The following is a 12,586-nucleotide window of genomic DNA, read 5'->3' on the forward strand; positions in this document are numbered from 1 at the left end:
GGGCAGGAGCAGGGACCGAGCAACGGGAGCTCACCCCGTCACGGGGATTCGAACCACTGACCTTCTAATTGGCAAGTCTGATCGGGTTTAACCTACGGCGCCACCGTAAATTCTGGTATTCAAATTTAAATACTGGTAATTAAATTTCCGGACCCTCCCTCATTCCTCTCCTCTGTTTCACACACAGGCACCTTTGGGTGATCTGTGTCTGTAGATCAACGCTCTACATCATAACAAAACAAAAGTCAGTCGCAAGGGCAAACATTGCATATTCATGTATCTCATCGTACAAAATCTCTCTGAAATAACCTCTGAAAGGCTGAGTAATTTATTCTAGGAAGAAGCATTAATCTCTGTCCTTCATCCTTTTTCTTTCTTTCTTTTTGATGGCTAACTCTTCTCGCTTTGCTTTGATGTCTGCTCCGTACACTGGCTTCTGAATTATTTAAAATGCAAACATCTGGATGAAATAAGCCAGAAACATCATCAGGGCTGCCTTTGCATATTCACGCTGGTAGGGCTGAAGTGGAAATGCGGAAGAGTGGCAAAACTGGGTGCACTGGAAATGGTTCGGTTTTGAGTGAGGCCAAATAATAATAATATTTATAATAATAATTTATTATTTATACCCCGCCCATCTGGCTGAGTTTCCCCAGCCACTCTGGGTGGCTCCCAATCAAGTGTTAAAAACAGTACAGCATTAAATATTAAAAACTTCTCTGAACAGGGCTGCCTTCAGATGTCTTCTGAATGTCAGGTAGTTGTTTATCTCTTTGACATCTGGTGGGAGGGCGTTCCACAGGGCAGGCACCACCACCGAGAAGGCCCTCCCCCTGGTTCCCTGTAACCTCACTTCTTGCAGGGAGGGAACTGCCAGAAGGCCCTCGGTGCTGGACCTCAGTGTCCGGGTAGAACGATGGGGGTGGAGACGCTCCTTCAGGTATACTGGACCGAGGCCGTTTCGGGCTTCAAAGGTCAGCACCAACACTTTGAATTGTGCTCGAAAACGTGGGCCAAAGTCCCACGCCAAGCAAATGTCAAGATTTGTGGACTGTAAATAAAACAAAAAACTGGGCAAAATCTTGTGTCTCCATCGAATGAACTCACAAATGAAAATAAGAATAAAAGTTTGCTTTCAATTCAGTAATGGTTAAAGATACCCTGATTTCTATCAAGAGAAAGGGAGCTTTTGTTTTCTGTTGATTTTTGTTAGGTTTATTATGGAGAGAATCAATACTTTGGTGATTTACTCCCAAATAAGTGTGCATATATTTACCTGGGAGTCTGCCCCATTGAATTCTGTGGGACTTACTTCTGAGTAGTCATGTCTATGTTTGCTACGATAGTGTGCTACATAAATTACCAATGGCCAACTGTATTGATTCTCTCCATAATAAACAATAATCAGTAATAACCAATAATCTGTGGGACGTGGGTGGCGCTGTGGGTAAAACCTCAGTGATTAGGACTTGCCGATTGCATGGTCGGCGGTTCGAATCCCCGCAGCGGGGTGCGCTCCCATCGTTCGGTCCTAGCGCCTGCCAACCTAGCAGTTTGAAAGCACCCCCGGGTGCAAGTAGATAAATAGGGACCGCTTACTAGCGGGAAGGTAAACAGCGTTTCCGTGTGCTGCGCTGGCTCGCCAGAGCAGCTTGTCACGCTGGCCATGTGACCCGGAAGTGTCTGCGGACAGCGCTGGCTCCCGGCCTATAGAGTGAGATGAGCGCACAACCCTAGAGTCTGGCAAGACTGGCCCGTACGGGCAGGGGTACCTTTACCTTTACCTTTAACCAATAATCCAAAACATGAAATATACTGATTAGGCTTGCCAACTTCTATTTCCCTTCCAGTAAACTTTCTCTGTTGTAGAAAGTGATATAGAAATGCCTTCAACTCAAGCAGTAGGTCCACTTGCAATCCTATCCCCATTGTCAAATCCAGCACAATACTAGGCATGTTTTCTTGGAAGTAAATCCTGTTCAGAATGCCCAAGATTGTATTCTGACATGATAACTGTTGGCAGGTGGGGTTTTTTTTTTATGGGAATGAATTTATCTTGTTTTACAGTATTGTATTGTTTGCGACACTGAATTTTTACCAATGGCTGGTCTAATATTGACAGCTGCTTTATGAAGGCCTTCCTCCTTCCCTTTACTCAGCGTGCCAGCTAAGCAAGCATATGCATGCCCAGGTAAAGGGTAAAAGGACCCCTGACCATTAGGTCCAGTCGTGGCCGACTCTGGGGTTGCGGCGCTCATCTCGCTTTATTGGCCGAGGGAGCCGGCATACAGCTTCCGGGTCATGTGGCCAGCATGACTAAGCCGCTTCTGGCGAATCAGAGCCGCGCACAGAAACGCCGTTTACCTTTCCGCCAGAGCGGTACCTATTTATCTACTTGCACTTTGCCGTGCTTTCGAACTGCTAGGTAGGCAGGAGCAGGGACCGGACAACGGGAGCTTCGAACCGCCAACCTTCTGATCGGCAAGCCCTAGGCTCTGTGGTTTAACCCACCCGCGTCCCATATGCATGCCTACTCAGAAGTAAATCCCGCTGAATTCAATCGGGCATATTGCCGGGTAAATGCAAACTGAATAAATCAAATAATAAACAAATAAGAGTGCATTGGTTCACAAGCTTATCCATGGTTGTTGTTGGTGTTTTGCAGATGTTAGCCCCAGTTATGGTGTTATTTATTTATTTTGTAAAATTTAGACATCCTCCCTCAATGGCAAGTTAGTGGCGCAGCAATAAAACAGCTAGCACATTTGCCAAGCGAAGCAGGGTCCAGTATGGTTTCAGCCGGTTAGACCGCGTCTTCAAGTTCCTGCACTGCAAGGGGGGTTGGACTAGATTTCCCTCGGGGGTCCCTTCCTACCATTCTATGATTCCCTGGTGGGCCTCTCTCACCCTCAAGCTGCCGTAACATTGACCACGAACAATGAAACATATGTTGTGGATATTTTCCCACATCGATCATTCTATTTTTGTGATATACAAATGACATGAGGAAACTTAGGGGGGAAACCATAATATGGACAAAATTTAAGAAAACGAAATTAAGTACTGCGCTAGATGATTGACTGGGACGTGGGTGGCGCTGTGGGTTAAACCACAGAGCCTAGGACTTGCTGATGAGAAGGTCGGTGGTTCGAATCCCCGCAGCGGGGTGAGCTCCCGTTGCTTGGTCTCAGCTCCTGCCAACCTAGCAGTTTGAAAGCACGTCAAAGTACAAGTAGATAAATAGGTACCACTCCGGCGGGAAGGTAAACGGCCTTTCCATGCACTGCTCTGGTTTGCCAGAAGCGGCTTAGTCCTGCTGGCCACATGACCCGGAAGCTGTACGCCGGCTCCCTCGGCCAATAAAGCAAGATGAGCGCCACAACCCCAGAGTCGGCCAAGACTGGACCTAATAGTCAGGGGTCCCTTTACCTTTATTTTAGATGATTGACTAAGTGGTAGGTGCATGATGGAGTGACGGGAAATTGTTAGAAATTCAAGAAGAATGTATTGTGATGGGATGTAACATATATCACTATTTTCTTTTTTCCCTTCTGGATTACTTTTTTGTTTGTTATTTCTTTTTCATCTTAATAAAGCGTATTAAAAAAAAGAAAATTTGGGGGAAACCCCCCAGTGCAGAGTCCCTCCTGAGTGGGGAAAGCGCTCTGTGCATGGTCAGAGGCACTGTGGCTGAACAGACCCCTCCTCCAACCAAAAGGGCCACCTTCTTCTCTCTTATGCCCCAACCTACACCAACCCCTCTCAAAATAAAATTAAATCCTCCTCACAACTTTGTACCCCTCCCCCACTTTTCCTCCGATCGATGATCTCTGCGCTCCGCTCGCCTCGCCTCCCTCCGCACTCACAACGCCGCCCATCGACCACTCGGCTGTCTCCCGCCGCGCGCCGGGCCCTGCGCTCCGCCGCTCTGCGCCTGCGCACTAGTGGCCAAGATGGCGGCGCCCGGTGGGCTGCAGGAGGAGGCGCTGAAGAGGAAGGAGCGGCTGAAGGCTCTGAGGGAGAGAACCGGGGCGGCGGCGGCGGCCAGGCAGGTCGGCAGGGGGAGCGGAGCGGGCGAGGGGTTAAGGGCGGCGGCTTCGGGTCCGAATGGGGCGGGGGGGGAAGCAGGGCCGAGGCCGGCTTGGCGTGGTGGGAGAGCAGGAAGGCAGCCCTGGTGGATCGGGCCCCGAAGCTTCCCCTCAGCCCTGTGGATCCCGAGGAGGAGGGGGAGGGGCGAATGACCGTCCCTGCCAGGTCACTTTTTGTGTCCCCCTTCAAATAATTTATTATTATTATTATTATTAATTTTCTACTTAATAATATATCACCACATCAGTGTTTTCCACTTTACCTCCCTGGCACTTCGGAGCCTATTGTTTTAAGCAGGGTTCCTCAAACTAGGCCCTCCAGATGTTTTTTTGGCCTACAACTCCCATGATACTTAGCTTGCAGGACCAGTGGTCAGGGATGATGGGAATTGTAGTCTCAAAACATCTGGAGGGCCGAGGTTGAGGAAGCCTGGTTTTAAGTAATAAAACTGCTCCTTTTATGGGGTACCCAAGAGAGTCCTTTTGTAGGTTCTCTATTGGTAGGAGAAAATGACAGAGGCCAACCAGAGACTATTGAGAAGCAAAGCAGCTAGTGAGCCTGATCTTTATTGAACTGTTGCAACACGGTCCTCACCTCCCCCCCCCTGCCCCCAACGCAGGAGGGAGGAGAGGAACCCAGAACAAAGGTGTGCAAGCCCTTATATAGACATTTTAAATTGCCCACCCTGGAGTCCAAGACCACCCGCAGAAACATCATACATACATCACAGAAGGAGTGTAGCCCAATTCCACCCCCCAGGTACATCATACCTACATCACAGAAAAGTTGGTCTACAACAGAAATCTGAGTGGGTTGTTTTTACCCTGTCTGCCATGTTACCATTTTGTTTTAATTCCTTCCAGTAGCACCTTAGAGACTAACTAAGTTTGTTATTGTTATTCAGATACTGTCTGAAGAAGTGTGCATGCACACGAAAGCTCATACCAATAACAAACTTAGTTGGTCTCTAAGGTGCTACTGGAAGGAATTTGTTTGTTTGTTTGTTTGTTTGTTTTGACTATGGCAGACCGCTTCCTACCTGTTGCCAGGTTACCTGTTAATGGTCACTTTGACTGGATTACCTGGACAGCCTGGCCATTCTTTTGTAATGATAATACTTAATTCCTGAGCCAGGTCACAGGCTCACCCAATTCACACCTTAAATGTGCCCTTAAGGCAGGATTTCATAGAATCATAGAATCATAGAGTTGGAAGAGACCACAAGGGCCATCGAGTCCAACCCCCTGCCAAGCAGGATTTGTGAGGACAGAGACAATGGGAAGGTTTCTGCATTTCCTTCAACCTTGCTGAGAAATATTTCAAGTGACTGAAAGAGTCAAAATGGTTTTAGGACTTTTCCTGTGGGTTTCAGGCATGTGGTTTTATATACTTATATATGTATTTGCTTGGTACATTTGTGAACATTATATTTAGCAGGAAACACCCCCCCCCCAATCATTCAGTTTGTACAAACTTCACACACACTCACACTCACACACTACATACACTACACTTCCGTTATAAATTCATAGAAAATCAACCATACTTCGGATTTGCACTGTTCCACTTTTATTTTACTCCATGAAGGAAGGACTACAAAATGGGGAAGGTTTGATACAGGGCACCCATAATCCCTTCAGCATACCAGCACTTCCACAGGAGCCCTGCCCAGTTGCTATGCCAACCCTGATGGTCCTAGACAGAAGACCATCAAGATCACAAAGAACTTGCATATGGGAGTGGATTCAGCACAGACTGGAACAAAGGACAATAATCAGCTCTTCCCTCTGGGGGCAGGAAACTGCAAACTCCCCTCTGTCACCTGGAAAGTACTTATGGCGAGGGGGAAAGGGGAACCAGCCAGGTGACAGGACACTCAGGTTACCACCACAACTCCTCCCTCAACCCCTCCTTTCTGTGATGTATGCATGATGTTTCTGGGGGTGGGCTTGATCTACAGGATGGGAATTTCAAAAGTCTTTATAAGACCTTGCACACCATTTTTTTCCTGTGTCCTTCCTCTCTCCTGCAAGTGAGGGGAGCACCCTGTTGCAACAGTTCAATAAAGGCCAAGCCTACAGGCTGCTGTTTCGCTCCAAGTTATCCTAGTTGGTGTCTTTGTTTTTGTCCAAGGGAGCCCTCAGATTTTTCCATTAACAATATATATATATATATACATAAATATATGACGTAAACTTTCTTATAACACTATCAACTTCCTTCCCTCATGATTTTCTAAATTAACTTTTATATCAGTGCTTAGGGATGATGGGAGTTGTAGTCCGTCAACATCTGGGGACCCAAGTTTCTCAAGTCTGCATTAGTGGAAGGATTTATGCTTGCGTATAATAATAATAATAATAATAATAATAATAATAATTATTATTATTATTATTATTATTATTATTATTATTATTATTATTATTTATTATTTATACCCCGCCCATCTGGCTGGGTTTCCCCAGCCACTCTGGGCGGCTTCCAAAAGAATATTAAAATACTGTGATACATCAAAACAAAAAAATTCCTTCCAGTAGCACCTTAAAGACCAACTAAGTTAGTTCTTGGTATGAGCTTTCGTGTGCAAGCACACTTCTTCAGATACACACACGAAAGCTCATACCAAGAACTAACTTAGTTGGTCTTTAAGGTGCTACTGGAAGGAATTTTTTTTGTTTTGACTATGGCAGACCAACACGGCTACCTATCTGTAATGTGATACATCAAACATTAAAAGCTTCCCTAAACAGGGCTGCCTTTAGATGTCTTCTAAAAGTCTGGTAGTTGTTGTTCTCTTTGACATCTGGTGGGAGGGCGTTCCACAGGGAGGGCGCCACTACCGAGAAGGCCCTCTGCCTGGTTCCCTGCAACCTCGCTTCTTGCAGTGAGGGAACCGCCAGAAGGCCCTTGGTGCTGGATCTCAGTGTCCGGGTAGAACGATGGAGGTGGAGACGCTCCTTCAGGTATACTGGACCGAGGCCGTTTAGGGCTTTAAAGGTCAGCACCAACACTTTGAATTGTGCTCGGAAATGGCACATGGCCACTTTCCTCCCCCAGGGTGTGCCCCAGGGCCTCCCCAAATATGCTCTGAAGGAAGGGGGAACCCTCAGAACAGATTTAGGAGGTTTGTGGGGGGAAGGAAGTATGGGAGGTTTTACATGCAGAAATCCTTGTATTAGCAGAGCAAGTGGCTAATGCTAATTTGGATACAAAGTTGCGATTCCTTTTGGAAAGCAGGTGTGTTTATTTGTAAGACACACAAAAAAATGATTGCCAAATCATACATACATAATTTTATTTGTAAGCCACCTTTCCACAGCTCATACCACGCTCAAGTCAACTTGCAACATGAAAATAAACATAACTACAATGTAACAAAAGTAGTCATTAAAAATAGGCAGTTAAACTGAACAGTTTGCACAAAAATCACAACAATATCTGTAATAAAGATTAAAAAACCCCCACAAACTTCAACACCCCAACCCAAGAGTCTTTTCAGCTTAAGCTTTTGTAGCTGGATTCAGTCAGAGTCCTGCCCTTCCAGGCCAAGTGAAAAAGGCCTGCAGGACAGGAGCAGACCCTCAGGGCTCACAACCAAGATGGTTTTCCATATGATACTGAATTAAAAGGGTCCTTACTCTGATGTATGTACATTTAAAGGGATTCCACACAGATGATGCAGCAGATTTGTGGTTTTTCGGTTGCTTTACAGGGAATGACCAAAACTCACAGGTTAGGGGATTTTGACTGGTCCTGAGAGATCTGCATTGGCTCCCAGTACGTTTCCAAGCACAATTCAAAGTGTTGATGCTGACCTTTAAAGCCCTAAACAGCCTCGGTCCAGTATACCTAAAGGAGCGTCTTCACCCCCATCATTCAGCCCGGACACTGAGGTCCAGCTCCGAGGGCCTTCTGGCGGTTCCCTCATTGTGAGAAGTGAGGTTACAGGGAACCAGACAGAGGGCCTTCTCGGTAGTGGCGCCCGCCCTGTGGAACGCCCTCCCTTCAGATGTGAAGGAAATAAGCAGCTATCTTATCTTTAAAAGACATCTGAAGGCAGCCCTGTTTAGAGATGTTTTTAATATTTAATGCTGTATTGTTTTTAACACTCAATTGGGAGCCACCCAGGGTGGCTGGGGAAACTCAGCCAGATGGGCGGGGTATAAATAATAAATTATTATTATATTATTATTAAGACTCAACATTAAGAAGAATTTTCTGGTGGTACAAGCCATTGGGTAGTTGAATAGACTGCCTTGGAAGGTGGTGAAGTCTCTTCGTTGGAGGTTTTTAAGCAGAGATGAGATGGCAACCCAGCAAGAGAGTTGTAGTGGTAGATTTCCTGGATTGCCAAGGGTTTGGACTAGACTCTCTTACCAGCATTAAGGGTCTGTGTTACTCAAACTAGAAAATTTTGTATCTTAAATTGAACAAGAATACCAAAACTCAAGTCTCAGTTATGAGATTTGGGGCACAGGAAGTGAATGGGAATACGTAGGGCAGGCACCCCCAAACTCGGCCCTCCAGATGTTTTGGGACTACAATTCCCATCATCCCTGACCGCTGGTCCTGTTAGCTAGGGATGATGGGAGTTGTAGTCCCAAAACATCTGGAGGACCGAGTTTGCGCGTGCCTGTCATAGGGTATGGGGGACTTCAATCTTCTGTGATCTTCAGAAATGAGCTCTAATGTGTGTGTTTTTGGGGGGGCGGTGGAGAGATTGCAGTAACTTTTGAAGGCCTTTTGAGGTAGGGTTTTGGAATCCAGGAGCGTGTGAGTAGCTTAAGGTGCCATGATATGAAGGATTTGAGGAGGCAGGGATTTCTGTATGGTATCTCTTTGATGATATAGTACAGGCAAGTCCAACTCCCAAGAGACTGTGATCTACTCCCAATACAAAAAAACTGGCAGTGATCTACCCATTTTTTTTCAGGGGGAAGCCAAAGTTATAGAGCTTTTTTGGGGGGGAGCCAATGGATACCCCTAGCGCAGGGGGCGGGAGGAGGCATCATTGCTAGACCGCGATCGACTACGAATGTGAGGTGACCTACCAGTTGATCACGATCAACCTGTTGGACATGCCTCATACAGTATATGGTCAAGAGAAAGAGACACTGCTCTGGACCAGAAACCCTGGGTTCTAATTTCTGCTTGGTTCGGAGTGCGTTAGGCAGCCTAGAGTGTTTTTGTGTGTGCTCCGCCCCTTTCTTTTAATTTCTGGGTGATAATACTGATAAATAACTTGCAGATTGGTCGTTTATCTGTATTACTGGCACAGTGTACACATACCACTTTAAACACTTTAAAAGCACTCAACGGAAACTCCCCATTTACACGCGTTCAAGGCATACGTGCATTGCCACGAACCTGGAAGTGGTATGAAAAGTGGCAAAAACAGCTCTAAAAAAGCACGAAAACAATCTTGGGAGCCCTTGCACCGACCTTTGAGGCTTGTGGAGATTTGGAGTTTGAGTGATGAGGTTTGGAGGGAGCGGTTGTGCTGTTTGCAGGCTTTTTCGATCTTGTTCCCAATACAGTATATACAATTTCACTTAAATGCCTCAGAACATTTACCCTGCGTAAATAGGGAGTTTGCCTATAGAATAATTTGTTGTTGTTTAGTCGTGTCCAACTCTTCGTGACCCCATGGACCAGAGCACGCCATAATAATTTAGTAATATTTATTGAGGATTTTCCTTATGATGGAAGGCATAAGCATTTGGGACTTCTTTTTTGGGGGGTGGTGAATCCTGAGGAGTTATGCTTGACGATTATGAATGGTGTAGCAAGGCAAAAATAATTTGTCTGCTTTGAACCCACCAGTGAAAATGATTGGCAGTAGATTCAGTTGCTGATGAAGAGTATCACTAAAAGTTCCTTTGAAAAAAGAACTTCCAAATTCACAAAGGAATAGATCTGTCAGGGGCTATTTGCTAAAATGGAAACCTCCCTTGTTCAGAATACTTTTGATAATCTGGTACTAGGAACTAACAGGACTCAGTTAGCTCCATCGTTCCTCAGCTGTGAACTGCTGGGAGCATCTAGCTGGCTACTATTGGAATACCAGGCTAGAGTAAAATAGGCAGTCCATATGTTTTCATGATTTGAACGCTTTATTCCAGATCTTCTCAGGGCACACCTGTGTAGGTTTAGCATTGGGTACTTCATGCATAACCTGTGTACTATGACAATATCTGCAATATATCCTGAAATAGCTTGATACAGTGGTGCCTCGCAAGACGAAAAGAATCCGTCCTGTGATTCTCTTCGTCTAGCGGTTTTTTCGTCTTGCGAAGCAAGCCCATTGACGGATTAGCGCTATTAGCAGCTTTTAGCGGCTTTTAGCGGCTTATCTGCTGATCGGATCAGCTGATAAGTGGCTTTTAGCGGCTTTTAGCGGCTTATCTGCTGATCGGATCAGCTGATAAGCGGCTTAACGGCTTAGAAAAAGGGGGGGGGGAAGAAAAAAAAACCAGCAGGAAATCGCAAGACATTTTCGTCTTGCGAAGCAAGCCCATAGGAAATTCGTTTTGCGAAGCACCTCCAAAACGGAAAACTCTTTCGTCTAGCGAGTTTTCCTTCTTGCGAGGCATTCGTTTTGCGGGGCACCACTGTAACGTGAACTGACTTGGTGATTCTACATTGAGGAGGGGGGGTATCATTGGCCCCAGCTGAGGCCATGTAGTGCTTGTTCTCTCACAAGCTGTTGTCTACTTCACATCTACGCCATCATGGAAGAGCGCTGCTTTTGTCCCTTGGAAACCTTTTATTTCTTAATTAAAAAGAAATACGATAGCTGAAGGTTTGCTGGCGCTTTCCTTGCTGCCAGTGCCCCCAAGAAGTTGCGGCTTCTATGAATTATCCATGTTAGGAATAAAGTGATCTGTCAAGATAAACCGCCTACCCCCACGGCTCATCGTTTATTAATAGCCTGACTAATAAAGCTTCTGACAGCTTGGGAAAATGGATTGCTTCAGGCCAGGCGGTTCAGCCTCTCAGACCAGGTGGGCCGCAGCAGTACTTTGACACAGAACCCACGAGCCACACACTGAATTAAATTTCCATATCGTGAGTTAAAGTGTTCACAGTACAGTGGTACCTCAGGTTACATACGCTTCAGGTTACATACATTTCAGTTTACAGACTCCATTAACCCAGAAATAGTGCTTCAGGTTAAGAACTTTGCTTCAGGATGAGAACAGAAATTGTGCTCCAGCGGCGCGGCTGCAGCAGGAGGCCCCATTAGCTAAAGTGGTGCTTCAGGTTAAGAACGGACCTCCGGAACGAATTAAGTACTTAACCCGAGGTACCACTGTATAGCTAATATTATTTAATATACACAATATATTTAATAGAATATATGTAATTAAATGCACAATTAATAGATTTAATATATTTATTTAGCAAAATTAATAACGCAGACATTGAGCTCCTGTCAGGATATAAAAAGATGGGGTATAAATAAATATTATCATAATAAATTATTTTAGACGGCTTCCAGTCAAAATGATTCAAGGCTTTGGTGAAGCCAGCAAATAAACGCAGCCCGTGAAGAAGAAGAAAAGTTCACAGAGTTGTGGGGCCAGTGCTCGAAATCTGCCAGGCATACAATCCTGGGTTGCCCAGTTGCGACCATATGGAGATCTCTAGATGCTAGGTTGGCAACTGACATCTCCACCTGGCTGGATGGCACTGCTGCAATCCTGTTGTTGTTTAGTCGTTGTGTCCGACTCTTCGTAACCCCCTGGACCAGAGCACGCCAGGCACTCCTGTTTTCCACTGTTTTCCACTGCCTCCACAGCATGGTCAAACTCATGCTGGTAGCTTCAAGAACACCGTCCAACCATCTCATCCTCTGTCGTCCCCTTCTCCTTGTGCCCTCCATCTTTCCCAACATCAGGGTCTTTTCCAGGGAGTCTTCTCTTCTCACGAGGTGGCCAAAGTCTTGGAGCCTCAGCTTCACGATCTGTCTTTCCAGCTGCAATTCTAGGCACACTTTTTTGAGGTTAAGAAAGCTCCTCTGGATGCAGCGGTTCTTACTTCCAAGCAAATAACAACAACAACAATGAAGTTCCTTGAAAATAAAGGAAAAATAGTGCCTAGACCATGGGTAGGCAAACTAAGGCCTGGGGGCTGGATCCAGCCCAGTTGCCTTCTAAATCCGGCCCACGGACGGTCCAGGAATCAGCGTGTTTTTATATGAGCAGAATGTGTCCTTTTATTTAAAATGCATCTCTGGATTATTTGTGGGGCATAGGAATTCATTCATTTTTTCTCTCCAAAATATAGTCCGGCCCCCCCACAAGGTCTGAGGGACAGCGGACCGGCCCCTTGCTGAAAAAAATTGCAGACCCCTGGCCTAGACAGTCCATTTTGACGATTGTAACCTAGGCTTAAGTCGCCATTTGGTTATATACGGTGGAACCTTGGGTTACGTACCGTCCTCCTTACAAATATTTCTGGTAACAAGCTCCACTAACCAAGGAGCCCCTAGTTG

At 45.8% G+C, this 12,586-nt stretch overlaps 1 protein-coding gene across 1 annotated transcript in view; it reads left to right on the forward strand.

Annotated features, from left to right (window-relative positions):
• The first annotated feature begins 3,897 nt into the window (after nt 1–3,897).
• CCDC12 (coiled-coil domain containing 12) overlaps nt 3,898–12,586 on the forward strand; it is a 38,337-nt gene continuing 29,648 nt past the window's right edge. Inside the window, exon 1 of the mRNA XM_083467299.1 lies at nt 3,898–4,052. Coding sequence (XP_083323425.1) covers nt 3,954–4,052 — 99 coding nt within the window. The 5' untranslated portion in view covers nt 3,898–3,953. The remainder of the gene's footprint in view (nt 4,053–12,586) is intronic.

This window comes from Podarcis liolepis (genome assembly GCF_965112155.1).
Source record: "Podarcis liolepis genome assembly, chromosome: 12".
Lineage (NCBI taxonomy): Eukaryota > Metazoa > Chordata > Lepidosauria > Squamata > Lacertidae > Podarcis > Podarcis liolepis.